The sequence below is a fragment of the Rhinolophus sinicus genome, chromosome 10 (genome assembly GCF_057876585.1).
Source record: "Rhinolophus sinicus isolate RSI-liver-muscle chromosome 10, RSI-T2T, whole genome shotgun sequence".
NCBI lineage: Eukaryota > Metazoa > Chordata > Mammalia > Chiroptera > Rhinolophidae > Rhinolophus > Rhinolophus sinicus.
The window spans coordinates 14,228,950-14,243,600 of NC_142510.1; the positions used below are offsets into that span (position 1 = coordinate 14,228,950).

Genomic DNA, 14,651 nt, shown 5'->3' on the forward strand with positions numbered 1-14,651 from the left:
TCCATAATTCTGATCATCTAGGAGTTCTCAAACACAAGCTCAAGGAGGCAGGATGTGCCTTTATCCCCATAATGTATCAGTGAATCATAAAAAACTTTTGTAGTCACAAAAATCGATAATACTGTTAATAGAATTATTTATTATTTATTACTGTTAATAGAATTATTCACTTTTTTTTGCAAGTATTCCAGCAAGTATATTCCCATCAAGGCAAGTAAGTTAAGACATTTAATTATTTTGTAATTTCTTTCTAAATGTCTTTGTTTCATTTTGTCTTAATTTAAAAAATATATTGGTGAAGAAATTGCAAATAATAGGAAAGCAGCTGTGGACTATCACATATCAGATAATCTCATGTAAAATAGAACCCAAGGCTAACCCAATGAAATATAGGGATATTTTACATTGATCAGTCATTGGAAAGATGTAAGAGGCATGAGCCTTTAAGCCCCCGTCAACAGCTTTGAAATACATTTAAAAAAATGTTCTAAGTATTTGAGAAACAAATCCACAATTTTTTCTCAGAAATCAAAGTATGGGGTAGAGAGAAAAAGCAGTAACACCTGAGTATTCACTGAGCATGATTTTGGCTTAAATCAAGCATTGGGGGCTGCTGAGACCCATTGTGCCATCCAGGGGTAATGAGCCCCTTGGAGGGGGGAGCTGCCTGGAACTTAGGTTGATTGGTGGGGGGGAGGGCATTGGAAGGATGGGTAATTTTCTTTCGAGAAGTGGAAAAAGCTTAGGAATCAGGATAAATCTCCCACATCCCTTTCTGACCCATATAGCAGCTGTAAGGCCCCTGGCTCAGAGGGCCAAGGTCACAGCTGCAGGCCAGGGCAGAGGCAATGGACATCAAGGTGCCTGCTATTTGTGGTCAGAGGGGGGTATCAGGGGGCCGTCATCTTCTCAGGTTGAGAATCCCACTTCTCCAGCTGCTCTACCTCCTTGAATAATGGGTCCCCTCTCAGGACCCAGGCATCCTGGCCCCACCTTAGGCCCTTGAGAGCCCCAGGTTGAAAATGAATAGTCAAGGGGGAAGAGTGGCATATGCCCCAGGGTCTACAATTCCACCCTCTCCCAGGGTTGCTGGGCACTGTGTAGGGTGCCGAGTAGATTTTATCTGGCTTTGCCACCTGTAGGGCTTTGGGCAAATCATTCAACCATCAGAGTCTTGGATCCTCTGCTGTAAGATAGGGTCATAATAACCTCTGGGAAATCAGGCAAGAAGATATAGCATGGTTGGCAGAGTGCCAGCACACAGTAAGTACCCCATAGGTGGTGGGGGAGTTAGGTGCTGTGATGCCAGAGCCAGGGCAGGGGAGGGAAGGATTGAAGGTCTTGCCAAGGATGTTTCTAGGAGGGGTGAAAGGGCCCAAGGCCTGAGGACATGGAGTGGAGGTGTCAGCCCCACCCAAGGGCGAACCCAGAAACTTGGACTGGAGCTGCAATCATCTTCTCCGTCCTGAGTGTGTTTGAGGACTCTGACCCCAAGAAACAACCCGGAAGTGGCTGCCGGAAGGTAACATGGAGCTGGCCATAATCGCCATCCTGCTCTCCCTCCACCTGAGAGCCCTTCAGGGAAGCCCCCCAGCTCTCCCATTCAACTTCACCCCAACAAATGCCATAGCGATAAAACTGGACTCAGGTAGGACAAATACCAGGGTGGGGGAGAGAGGTACTGCAGGAGAGAGAGCCTGGGTTTGGGGGGCAGATAAAGAGAGGTGTGTAACCCCAGCTCCGCCCCTGGTAGCCTTCTACTTGGGCAAGTCCTGTAAGGAACCCAGACGTTGGGGGCCAGCATCCACTCCCCCAGACTCAGCACCTTCACAGCTTCTGCCAAAACCCCACTGCCTGCTGCATTTTGTGTTGCATTTACTGCACTGCATTCAAACCCTCCCCAGAAGCCCCAGCCCAGCTGCTCCAAGATTCCCTCTCCCCAGTAAGCTTGGCTGAGCAATCCAGGCCCCCAGCTCCCACCTCCCCCAACTCAGCTGCTATACACCTGCCCCAGGGTCGTAAGTCCTACCATGAGGAGAGGTTCCTGCATCACAGGGGACAAGATGCCAGCCCACGAGGGGCAGATATAAATGAGGGCACGTCTGCAGGGTGAGGGGAAGAGTACAGAGGGGACTTGGTATAACCCACTGCCTCACCCCGCAGTGTGTGGACGCCCACGTGAAATAAGCCGCATTGTGTCGGGCCAGGATGCCCGGCCGGGCCAGTGGCCATGGCAAGTGAGCCTGAGGGAGCATGGAGAGCACGTGTGTGGGGGCTCGCTGATCACCAAGGACTGGGTGCTAACTGCAGCCCACTGCAAGGACCGGTGAGGATCTGCAGGCCAGCTGGGACCTACCTGTCACCCCTCCCCAACACCCTCCTTTCCCCATTTGAACAGGAGCCTTCTGCCCACTTGGGCAGGACACAGGCTGGGGATGTCTCACGTATGCGCTCGGGATGCCGCTAATCCCTGCGTTGGGCACTGGGGAGAGAGCAGGGGAAGAGACAGACCCAGCGCCAGCCCTCCCATTGTCCACCTCCTGGGAGTTATTCATTCCCCAGAAATCAAAACCTCCCAGGTCAGGATGTCCTTTGAGAACCCGAGGTCCCAGGTCCATTACTTACCAGCTGGGCAAGCTTTGGACAGGTGGTTTCACCTCCCAACAAACAGAGGGAGAACTGGGCACCTTGCAGGGTTGCATGTGGATTAAACAGGGTGCTTGTCATTGCTGGTATATGCTCATCTCACAGAAACATCCCTTCGCAATGTTAAGACCCTCAAATCAAGATTGGGACGTGGGCACAGCCTTATAACCCCCTTGACTTCTGGCTCCAGGAACCAGCCGCTGTCCAGCTACTTGGTGCTGCTGGGCACCATCTCCTCCTACCCCCCGCCTGGCGAGGCCCAGGAGCTCCGCGCCGTGGCCCAGTTCATCATCCACCCAAGCTACAAGGATGTGCAAGGCGGGGACATCGCCCTAGTGCAGCTGGCTTCCCCTGTCACCTTCAGTGACCGCATCCTCCCAGTCTGCCTCCCCAAACCCGGAGACCCACTGGGTCACGGCACCTTGTGCTGGGTCACCGGCTGGGGGAACATCGGCACAACTCAACGTAAGGAGGTCCAGCGGGTGGTGGGGCTGGGTGGGCGGGGGTGACTCACTGGAAGCTGATCCTGACACCCTCCCTAGGGCCAGCTTTACCTGTCACTAACCCCACTCAGGCCTCACTGGCATGGCCCCGGCTGGGGGGGGGGGGCTCTGAAATACTGCCATGCTAATGCAGAATCAGCCCGCCACCCCAGATCCCACCTTGGGCTTCCAATCCATCCTCCCAGCATCCAATAACATAAGGATTAATGCTGGGCCCAGCAGAGGGTTCTAGAATGCTGGCCCAACCTGGTCCAGACCATTCTGAAGGGCTAGTGCCTGTGCCAGCTATGCATTTACAGAATTCACCCATCAGTCTGCATGGGGCTGGGGCAGAGCCTAACTGCCTGGCCTCTTTCTGGCTGGCTGATCTCCACCAGCCTCGCCAGATCGTGGTTTGCTCCTGTGGCAAGTGGAGATCTCAACCGCAAGGGGTCAATGCGAGGGTTACATGGAATGATGCATTTCAGGCACTTCCAGCAGGGCCGGGCAAGAGTGAGTTGTCAATATTTATCAGCAACTATCGTTGCTATCATCTTCGTCATCCTCTTCCTCCTCATCTTTGTGATATCATCTCAGATCAGTGTCTTGGGGCTGCCATAACAAAGGACCACACACTGCCTTACAACAACAGGAATTCATTCTCTCCCGGTTCTGGAGGCCAAAAATCTGAAATCAAGATGTCGTAGGCCCTCCCTCTTTCCAGAGGCTGTAGGGGAGGCTCCTTTCTGCTCCTTCCCGCTTCTGGTGGCTCCTTGGCACGTGGGTGCATGACTCTGGTCTCTGCCTGTCTTCACGTGGCCATCTCCCTGTGTGTCTCCCTGTGTCTTTTCTTTTACTGTCTGTTACAAGGATAATCACCCTAATCCAGTCCAACCTCATCCTAACTAACTGCATCTGCAAAACCCCTATTTCCAAATAAATTCACATTCTGAGGTTCAAGGTGGACATGAAGTTTTGAGGGGCACTATTCAACCCCCTTTTGACTTGAGCCTTGGAAAGCCCAGAAGAGTAGGGTTATTAGGTGGAATTGATTTGACCATAGTCCATGGCCAGCCCCAGACCCTGAAACCAGGTCTCAGCTCGTGTCCAGCCGCCCACTGTGTCCGTCTTCCCCCCTCCCTGCACTGGGGGGAAGGCCGAGGCTGAGGAGCTCAACACCCCTCTGCCCAGTCCGCCTCGGGGAGGACAAGAACGGGTCTTCCTAGCATTTTGAATTTTAAACACTTTGCTACCCTGGTGTGGTATTTCCTGAACACAAATGCGGGCCCCTGTTCCTCGGGGAGGGACACGCAGAAGTGACTTCTTGTCATCAGTCCATCAAAGTGTGGGCAAGCCCCCTGAGAGCCAGGAGGCCACTGCGTCCCCTCTGAGCTCTGCTCTCTACTCCCCACCCTAGCGCTCCCGCCACCCTTTACCCTGAAGGAAGTAGCGCTGCCTCTCATTGACACCCAGACCTGCGACACCTACTATCACGAGAATTCCGGCATCCCCAGCCAGGAGCCCATTATCAAGGAAGACATGCTGTGTGCTGGCTTCGAGAGTGGCCAGAAGGACGCCTGCGGGGTGAGCAAGCACTCCTGGTGGGGACCCCAAGGCAGACGACGAGGGCAACATTTTTCTAAATATAACAGTCAATTCAAAAAGAAAAAGACTGTTTCGGAACCCCTTTCAAATACCTTATAAATATTGTCAAAACATAGAATACCTCCTGCAAGTGTGCTTAAGCAAACTGTGACATACCCCTCTCCCTAAAGCTTTCCTCTGGGGCCAGAAATTTCTTTTTTCTTTCCAAAAAATAACACTCGGAGACTTTGAACAAAATTTCCTAAGGAGCAGGTCACTTCTGAGGTGGGTGGGTTTTATCTTTCCTTGTCTGCTTTTACAGGCAAAACACGCTTTAGCTCCCATCACCTCTTTGTACTGTTTTATCTCAGTCAAAAATTTTCATCAAAAACAAAGCAAACACCACTGTCAGCAACACAGACATGCTCCTTGGAAAAAACAGTTTTATTTAGAGAATAGAGTATTCCCGTCGCATTGCTTGTCCCACCTGCCAAGTATTTCATCCCTAAGTCCCAGACCAGCCAATCCTGCGGCCTTCCAGAAATATCCAAGCCTCCTTGATGACCTGGCCAACAGTGCTGAAGGGAGGTTTGTGGGACTGAGGGGGGCCCTGTGAACCTCAATATCCCCCCTGGGTAAGGAGGGCAGCTGGCCCCGCACAGCCCGCCCTCTGGCCCTACACTTCCGGATTCCTTCTTTCTCCCTAGGGTGACTCCGGAGGCCCCCTGGTTTGTAACATTGATGGCATCTGGACCCAGGCAGGGATAGTGAGCTGGGGCTTCGAATGTGGCCTTCCCAAGAAGCCGGGTGTTTACACCAACGTCAGCGTCTATACCACATGGATTCTCAGCACAATCCAGAACTCAGCCGCAGATGACGGAAGCATCTCTCCAAGCCTCGCTGGGATCTTTTTCTCTGCTTTATTGCTGTTTCTGGGACCACTAGGGGCACCCCCTCTCTCCCTGGGGCTTGCTTAACCAGCTCTGACACCTCAGCTCCCATAATTCAAACTCATGCCCTCTCCTTGCTCCCTGCCGGGAATGCAGTAAGCAGCTTCTCACAGGGACCCCCTCCCAAATCCTCCCCTGAAAGCTGCCTCCACCTTGTCCTCCAGGGATCTTCTCTGGCCCCTCCCCCTCAGACAGCTCCCCACTCTAGTACCCCCACATCTCTCCTTCTTCAGAAGGCTCATATGTCCCCCATAGGTCATAAGCTGCCCTCTCACCCTTCCCCCCCCCCAGGGACAGAGCCTAGTGTTCCCCACTTCTCACCCACCATCCACAGCTGACTCCCTGCATGTTTTCAGGCTCAGGGATTCCTGTGGGGGGTTCTGGGACTCTTGGAAGTGAGATTTGCAGTCCCCGGTGCTGGGCTGGTCCCTTTGCAGGCATGTCTGTCTGAAAGGCAATAAAGATGAGCTGGCAGAGGGCCATTCCTCCTGTGGGTGTCTTTCCCATACGTCGGGAGCTGGAAGGGTGTACGTCACAGGATCTCCTAGCAGCACTTCGAGGTGTACATTACTATTATCTCCATTTTTCAGACAGGGAAAACGAGGGCTGCAAGCTCCAGGGCTTACCTGACAGGGTTTTCCCGAGCAGCCCTGTCTTTACATTCAGTGGGTGGCAGAGCAACACATCTGGGAGGCCCTGGGGTCATAGCAGGGCTGGGGGTCATTCCCAGGGTCATGGGAAGGCCTGGGGTGAATCCACCTCACCTCGGGCACAAACAGCAATGGCTCAGGCCAGGCTGAGCTTGCTCTCCTTCTCTCTCCTTCCGTCTCTAACCTGTCTCTCCAGGGAAGCTTGGGAACTGGCTGGAAATATGTCAGCTGGCAGTTGGAGGAGGGAGCACAGGGAAGACCCCTCAGGCAGAAGCAGAGTGTGTGAATGGGGGTCCCTGCGGGCACTGCACAGGGCGGACAGGAGGAGGGAAGAGCAGGTGTGGAAGCCTCAGCTCCACGACGTCCCCAACCGCTAGCCCTAAGCTTGGCTCTCCCATCCGTGGCTGAGCCAAGTGGTCACACCCTCTTCAACAGCCCTCACCCCCACTGGCCCCATGGCAAGGATCCTCCACCCGCTGCAGCCTCCACTTGCGAGGTCAGACTGGCTCCCCTGCCTGGAGGGACCCCTAGAAGCCAATGCTGAGTAACTCATCTCTGTGAATTCCATATCTCTGCTGGTATTCAAGACACACAGAGGGCCACCAAGCAGGCACAGCCCTCCTGGGACCGCCACATCTCCCCATACAGAGAATCACCAGTCACAGGGACACTGGGATGGGCAACCTAGCAGTGTCTCTCCCATTTTGGTGATTTTCTTCCATTCAGTACCACAGGCAAGAACATTTACAAAAGACAGTTTCAACTTGCAAAATTTAATCCAGATGGTGACGAGACAGGCTGGGGCCTGCCACCAGGGGGCAACCTGGGCAGGCGGGGACTAGTCTGGTTGTCAGCTCAGGAAGAGACAAGACCCAAGGCCATCATTTCCCAAAGAAAGTCTGGTAAGGGATCTTCCCTTCCTGGGTCATCCCAAGAGTGCTAGCCCCCCAAGGGGCACTCAATGAAGACGTCGTGTGCTGTCACGGGAGTCCTGGCTGGGGGCCAGGGACTCAGCTCTTCCTGGCAGGAGGAGTGGGTAGAAAAGGGGGCAGCAAGTGGCAGCTAGGGTCCCAGGGTTGCAGACAAGGAAAGGATTGTTTGGGTGCACTGGTTCCTGGGCCATATCAAGGGGTGTGGTTGGGGACCCAGGCCCAAGAGAAGCTCAAAATGGGGTACTGTGAGGTCTGATGTTTCCACAAGCGCTGGGACTCAGAGATGTCGAGCTGGGGGAAGGTGGCGGCTAGGGTTCCCGCCGCTCCCTCTCCCCCAGGGGGCGCCCCAGCCGGGCTCTGGAGCAGGCGGAAGCAGAGGGGGCGCCAAGCAGCGGGAGAGGAGGCCATGGGTGCTCAGGTCGGGGTCCTGCTGCTGGTGCAGCTGTTGGTGCGAGTGGAACTACAGTTGCAGGGTGAGCTCAGGCTGGCGCTGCGGGCCGACCTAGGGGTGATGGGGGTCGGATGGGGCACATGGAGACCGAGGAGAGCTCACCTTCTCTCCTCCCTGCAGAGTTGCAGGATGAGGACCTAATGTTTCCAGGTGAGGGGCCCAGGACGCGCGCTTCCTCACGCAGGACACCTGGGCCGGAGCTTAAACGGTGCCTCATCGTTTTTTTCATGTCTTTCGCCCCAGGTTTCGAGAACTCATCGTTGCTCGCATGTAACTGATGGGCCCCAGGGGGGAGGGGCGGGCGCATGCTGACCATGTGGGGAGGGCCCCAGCGTTCCCTTCTCCCTGGACAGCACGATGCCAGGACTCTCGTGGTTTCCCGGGGAGTCCCTTCCCTTCGCGCTCTCTGGTAGGAGATGCCGGTCAGGTGGGCCTTTCTCATGCAGCTCAGCCGCCTGTCCGTCTGTCCATCCCAGGGCCATGTGGCCTACGGGCCTTGCCTACGCGTGTGGTGGGTGGAAAGGACGCGGAGCTCGGGCGCTGGCCCTGGCAGGGCAGCCTGCGCGTATGGGGTTCCCACGTCTGTGGAGCGAGCCTGCTCAACCGGCGCTGGGTGCTCTCTGCTGCGCACTGCTTCGAAAAGTGAGTCTGGGGGCTGGGAGGGCTGACCCCAGGCCGTGGTCTGCACCACGCACATTGTACACCGATGTGACCCTCGTGTCCTCCTGAGTCCCAGGCCCCACTGCAGCTGGTTGCATCCACGCGAGTTCCCGATGGTGCCCTTACAGGGAACCCTGTTTAATTTTTTTCCAGAAGGGTCTTCCAGAATATTCCCATACACATTTGTGTCTGGTTCTCTTCTTTGTCTCCTTCCTGTTCTCTTTTCCCCAAATGGCACCACCAGCCTTCACCTTCCATATCCCACCTCCACTGGAGGTGTACCACGTGGGAGGAAGGAGCTGAGGTGGGTGAGTGCTGGGCACAGAGCCTGGCCTGTGGTGACAGTGGCCCTCAAGCTGTTGTGACTCCACCCTGCTGAGTGTCCCACTTTGGCACCTGTGCATCTGCTTCTTCTTTTTTTTTTTTTTAAGTGTGTTTTTCCAGGACCCGTCAGCTCCAAGTCAAGTAGTTGTTTCAATCTAGTTGTGGAGGGTGCAGCCCACTGTGGCCCATGAGGGCATCCAACCGGCAACCTTGTTGTTAAGAGCAGGGTGCTCTAACCAACTGAGCTAACAGGCTGCCCCCTCCTTATTCTTTTTTAAGAACAGTTCTGGGAGGTGATAGGCTGGTTGAGTGGCCAGGTCAGACCACAGGGGGCGGCACCCTCCTGCCCCACCCCCACCCCCTAAGTCCCCAGGTTCTGGGGCTTTGGTTACTGCCTCTCTGGGCCTCTGGGCTCTCACCACTCATGGAGTCCGGGATGAACCCTAGTAGCTCCCCTGGCAGTCTCCCCTCAGGGAGCGGAGCCCAGGTGCGCTCAGATGGCACACCCTCCACTAAGGACCCCTCACTGCTCTCCTCTCTGCCAGGTACAATGACCCCTATGAGTGGACAGTCCAGTTTGGTGAGCTGTCTGCCATTCCGTCTATCTGGAACCTGCAGGCCTACTTCAACCGTTACCAGGTGGAAGAGATCATTCTGAGCCCCATGTATCTTGGGGCTTCAGCCTATGACATTGCCCTGCTGAGGCTGTCATCCTCTGTCACCTACAATAAGTACATCCAGCCCGTCTGTATTCTGGCCTCTTCCACTGAGTTCCAGAACCGGAGTGACTGCTGGGTGACCGGCTGGGGGGACATCGAAGAAGATAAGGGTGAGGCTGGGAACTGGTGGTGGGGATGGGGTGGGGGAGCAGGCTCATGACCCTGTGCCCCCTGTGCCCGCTGCACAGCCCCCACCCTGGTCTGTGTATAGCTGCCCCTCCCATCCCCCCACCCCGGCCTGCTCAGAATTCTCTCCCTACCTGCTTTTCTTTTCTCTTTCCTGTGAAGAAAGGGCAGGAGCTTCTGTACCCACATCCAGTTCCCTCTCTCCCCCTTCCCCCACCAGAAACTGAGAGCCAGAAGCCAGCGGTGAGAGGGAGGCCAGCCGCACTCCCAGCCTGCAGGGTTGTTGGCAGGAGAGGTGGATGGGGCCATGTCAGAAAGGCCTCCGTGTGGTGCTTAACCTCACCTGGCCATCCAGCCTCCCCATTTTGGCTCCTCCGTACCTTCTTTATCCATCCACATTGGCCCACTCTCCTGGAATGCTGAGCCCATTTCGCTATCTTCCAATCTCGGGCTCTGCCGGGGTCCTTAGGCCAGCATGAGCTGCCACCAGCTTATCCCTTACCATGAATCCCCCGAAACCGCTAGGCACATCCTCCCCCCAGGTGCCCAGGGGGTTCTAGCCCCCCAGATGGGGCATAGTCCCTCCATGTCGACTGCCCCTTACACTGCTCCCTGGCCTGGTCCATTCCTGCCTCACCTTTCACAACAGTAATAATAACAGAGAAAATTCCTGCAGGCACCCTGTGTGCCCAGCGCTGGTCTATGCGGTAGGGATCCAGGAGTGAGCAGGGCACGGGATGTCTTGCTTCTGGAGCCTACCTGCAAATGAGGCTGGGAACATTTTTACACCTACTTTACAGATGAGGAAGCTGACAAGGGTATGGAACTTGCCCGAGGCCCCAGGAGTCAGTGGAGAAGCCAGAGCTTATTGGCCTCGAGGGAGTGATGTGTCCCTAAGGTCACACATCTGGACTTGGCAGGGGTGATAGGGAAGTCAACACTAGACCTGTTTCCCTCTAGAGGTGGGGTGCTTTCCTTTCCCCTAGAAGGGCTGGACAAAGTGCCCCTGCTGTAGACCTCCCTGGGCCCAAAGGGCTGAAAGAGTGTGAGCCAGGGGACCCAGCCAGGAAGACTCTGCTCCCTTTCTCTCTGGCCCAAGACTGGCAGGTGGTCACATCCAATCCCAAGCTCCACCCTCCTTCTCACAGATGGCAGGCAACTTCTGGTGTCCCCCTGCCTGGTGTAAAACTTAGCTCTGCCATGTGCTAGCTGGCAGACCTCGGGCAAGCATTTCATCTAACTGTGCCTCAGCTTCCTCACCTGTAAAATGGGGTAACAACCGTTCCCACCTCACAGAGCGGTTCTGCATAAGGCTTAGCAGAGTCCCTGGCAGACACGAGGCTCTACCGACATGTCAGCCTTTAGTGTTATTGCCGTCAGCATCCTCTGTAGGATAAGGTGGTGACCAGGGCCTGCACTTAGGAATCGGACAGACCCCGGGTTCATGTCAAGCTCTGGTATCTCCCTGGGGGGTTTGCCAGGGGTGGGGGAGGGAACCCTCCCCCAGTATCTTTCCTTACTTGAAAGTGAGTCATGATTGTGCTGCATCCTGGGGGTGCTGCGGGAGCCCTAAGAGCACGTAGGAAAGCTCTCAGCTCAGGCCCTGGAGTATTCACAGACATGAGGGGAGCAAGCTCATGGGCTGTCCCACCTGCTCAGGCACATGGCTGCTACAGTTGCACTGTACTAACCCCAGACCATCAGCCGCGTTAGCCCCCACGGTGCATGCTAAGGTCTCTCCCCACTGGCTCAGGCAGGGGCTGTCATCTGCATGCTGCAGATAGGGAAACCGAGTCTCCAGGAGGAGCTCTAACAGCCTGTCCAGCCACTGGGTCCTTCTGTGATGTTGCTCATCACCTGTGATGTGCTGGGTGCTGGACTAGAGCAGAGGACTCATCAAGGCACTATGGGTGTCCCAGGGACACCCCACCCACCCGTATAGCCTATGCCGTTCCTCCCAACCAGCTGGCAGAGGAAAGGCTCAGGATGCCATCTTTCTCTGTCCCCTCAACTCCCATGTAGCGCTGCCATCTCCCTACATCCTCCAGGAAGTGCAGGTCGGCATCATAAACACCACCATGTGTAACAACCTCTACTCACAGCCTGTTTTCACCTATGACATCTGGGGAGACATGATTTGTGCTGGCGATGCGCAAGGTGGCAAAGACTCCTGCTTCGTGAGTGTCTCTCCCCACTCCAACCAGGCCCTCATGTGTCCCAGCCTCCCGCCACCCCAACCCCAGGCCTGAGAGCCACTTGTATCCTTGTGCCTCATTTGGTCCTCCTGGCAACCCCGGGGGGTTAGAGACTATGGTCCCACTTTGCAGATGCAGAAACTGAGACTTGATTGCCTCTAGGGGGAGGAGTAGGATTTGCACCAGGTCTGCCCAGCTCCACAGCCCCTCCCGCTCTCCCAGCCTCTCTGTTAACCCTTCCTGCCCTGACCCAGGCCAGGCTCACCCATGCTGCTCCCCAGGGTGACTCAGGTGGACCCATGACCTGCGAAAAGAAAGGGCTGTGGTATCAGGTTGGAATCGTGAGTTGGGGAGTGGGCTGTGGTAGGCCCAACCGGCCTGGTGTCTACACCAACGTCAGTAGGCACTTCAACTGGATCCGGATGCTGATGGTCCGCAGCGACACTCACATGCCAGACCCCTGGCTGCTGCTGCTGCTGCTGCTGGTGCTCCGCCCACTGCTCTGACTGCCCTGTTCCCGCAGCTGGCCTGAGCCTAACAGCCCCTGAGCAGGGCAGTCTGCTGCATCAGGCCCAGCCCCCTTCTGTCCCACTTCTAATAAATACGTTTGCATGTTCGAGTTAATGCCTTGCAGAGAATTCTGTGGACTCCCGTGGCTTCCTAGACACCATCATGGTAACCCGTGTCCCGTCCACCTCAAGCCCACTCCCTAACTCCTCAATCTTTCTCCACCCACCTGCACCATACAGGCTTGGGTTGCAAACAGCAGAACCCACTCAGGTTAGTTCAATCAGAAAGATAATTTATGGAAGGACATTAGTAGCATCAGAGACTGTGGGGGCTAGGAAGACAGGAGTGGGGGGGTGTTGGGACAGAACCAGGAGAGCAGTGTCCAGGCTCTCGGCCTCACATGGAAAGGTGCTGGCTTGGGTAGTAGATGGCCGTCAGCTGTGACTAGTTGGCCATCAGCTGTTACCAGTTAGCCATTAGCCACTGATATAACTGCTGTGGCTGAGCTAGCAAGCGCGGATTGCAAGTTAGCACGGCAGATTGCAGCTAGCAAGTGACATTGGTTGGCGGAAAAGTGGACGGTGGGTTGCAGATCGTGTGGCTCCTGCTTCCTGTGTCTCCAACCCAGCCGCCAGCGCAAGTGTGGTGGTATGACTCCCCTGTCTATGGCTCTCTGGGTGTTCCTTTTTGGCTTCGCCATATCCTGCATCCTTGTGAGGGGAGCGGGAGCTGAGACCCCGCATAACACCCTGAATGACAGGGTACTCTGGAGGAAACACCCCCAGTTATCATGCTGGTGTCCCCATCACACAGACATCAGCGTCCTCCTGGTCTTACTGCAATTCCCCAAAGGCCAACCTGAGACCAGGACTGAGGTGCGGGTAGTTTATTTGGAAGGTGATACCAAGAAGCCCCAGTGAGGAGTGGGGAAACTGAGGCAGGAAAGGCAGAACCCAGTGATATTTGCCTGAACGAGGAGATTACTGCTATGGGCAACTGAGCTGCAGTCTTGCTAGGGCCCTCTGAGAAACCACGAGGAACGCACCCCTGCACTGGGTGCCTGGAGGGCAAGGGCACTGGGTGTGGGCACTTCTCTACTGAGCCCCTCAGGATTCTGCAGATGTTATTCAGTTAAAGACTTGAGATGGGGAGATTTTTTGGATTGTCCAGGTGGCCTAGTGTCATCACAAGAGTCCTTAAAACTGGGAGAAGGAGTCAGAAGAGGAAGTCAGAGTGACGTGATATGAGAAGGACACGACCCGTCATTGCCTGCCGGCTTTGAAGACAGAGGAAGGGCCACAGGCCATGGACTGTGGGCGGCCTGTACAAGCTGGAAAAGGTGAGGTAATGGATTCTCCTCTAGAGCCTCCAGAAAGGAATGCAGCCTGCTGACACCTTGGTTGTAGCTCAGTGAGATAATTGTCAGAATTCTAGCCTACAGGGGCCGGCCCGGTGGCTCAGGCGGTTCGAGCTCCGTGCTCCTAACTCCGAAGGCTGCCGGTTCGATTCCCACATGGGCCAGTTGCCATTTCAATCCCTCGAGTCCCGCAAGGGATGGTGGGCTCTGCCCCCTGCAACTAAGATTGAACACGGCACCTTGAGCTGAGCTGCCTCCCAGATGGCTCAGTTGTTGGTTGGAGAGTGGGCTCTCAACCACAAGGTTGCCAGTTCAATTCCTTGACTCCCGCAAGGGATGGTGGGCAGCGCCCCCTGCAACTAAAATTGAACACGGTACCTTGAGCTGAACTGCCGCTGAGCTCCCGGATGGCTCAGTTGGTTGGAGCGTGTCCTCTCAACCACAAGGTTGCCGGTTTGACTCCTGCAAGGGATGGTGGGCTGTGCCCCCCTGCAACTAGCAACGGCAACTGGATCTGGAGCTGAGCTGCGCCCTCCACAACTAAGACTGAAAGAATAACAACTTGAAGCTGAACAGAACCCTCCACAACTAAGATTGAAAGGACAACAACTTGACTTGGAGAAAAGTGCTGGAAGTACACACTGTTCCCCAATAAAGTCCTGTTCCCCTTCCCCAATAAAATCTTTAAAAAAAAAAAAAAGAATTCTAGCCTACAAACTATGACAATAAACTTACGTTGTTTTAGGCCACAAACAACGTTGTTTTACGTTGTTTGAGTGTGTGTGGTAATGTTAGGGCAACAATAGAAAAATAATACGTAATGTAAGCCTGCATTCCTGCAAATCTAGGGTGAAAACTCAGAAAAGGAAGATGCGGAATACAAAAATGGTGGAACCTATCCAGGGAGATCTGAAAAGAGATTCAAAGGTAAGTGTGGCTGGACCAGAAAGCAATCAGAACAGTAAGTCAGCAGGCTTCAGGCTGTGAAATGGAATGGACTTAGGAACTAGAATAAACAAGAAATTTCAAGATGGTAGAAATAAAGTACAGCAGTCATGTTTCTAA

The 14,651-nt window shown here is 54.9% G+C and overlaps 2 protein-coding genes and 1 long non-coding RNA gene across 4 annotated transcripts in view; 2 read left to right on the top strand and 1 right to left on the bottom strand.

Moving 5' to 3' along the window:
• The window catches only part of LOC109439324 (uncharacterized), a 139,199-nt gene that overhangs the window by 52,762 nt on the left and 71,786 nt on the right, over positions 1 to 14,651 (bottom strand). The gene's annotated exons all lie outside the window — the stretch shown is intronic.
• On the top strand, positions 1,520 to 6,129 carry LOC109439313 (serine protease 33-like). Its single transcript, XM_019719581.3, has 5 exons — positions 1,520 to 1,648; positions 2,164 to 2,326; positions 2,837 to 3,111; positions 4,546 to 4,712; positions 5,420 to 6,129. Exons 1-5 carry the CDS (start codon positions 1,528 to 1,530, stop codon positions 5,687 to 5,689), a joined length of 996 nt encoding a protein of 331 aa, XP_019575140.2. The 5' UTR covers positions 1,520 to 1,527; the 3' UTR covers positions 5,690 to 6,129.
• PRSS21 (serine protease 21) lies at positions 7,363 to 12,331 on the top strand. 2 transcript variants are annotated; one of them, XM_019719588.3, is made up of 7 exons: positions 7,363 to 7,717; positions 7,816 to 7,845; positions 7,939 to 7,965; positions 8,172 to 8,337; positions 9,225 to 9,508; positions 11,547 to 11,701; positions 12,001 to 12,331. In XM_019719588.3, exons 1-7 carry the CDS (start codon positions 7,528 to 7,530, stop codon positions 12,223 to 12,225), a joined length of 1,077 nt encoding a protein of 358 aa, XP_019575147.3. In that variant the 5' UTR covers positions 7,363 to 7,527; the 3' UTR covers positions 12,226 to 12,331. The 2 variants fall into 2 exon arrangements, with proteins under 2 accessions (XP_019575147.3, XP_088657452.1); XM_088801326.1 differs by having other exon boundaries at positions 7,816 to 7,965.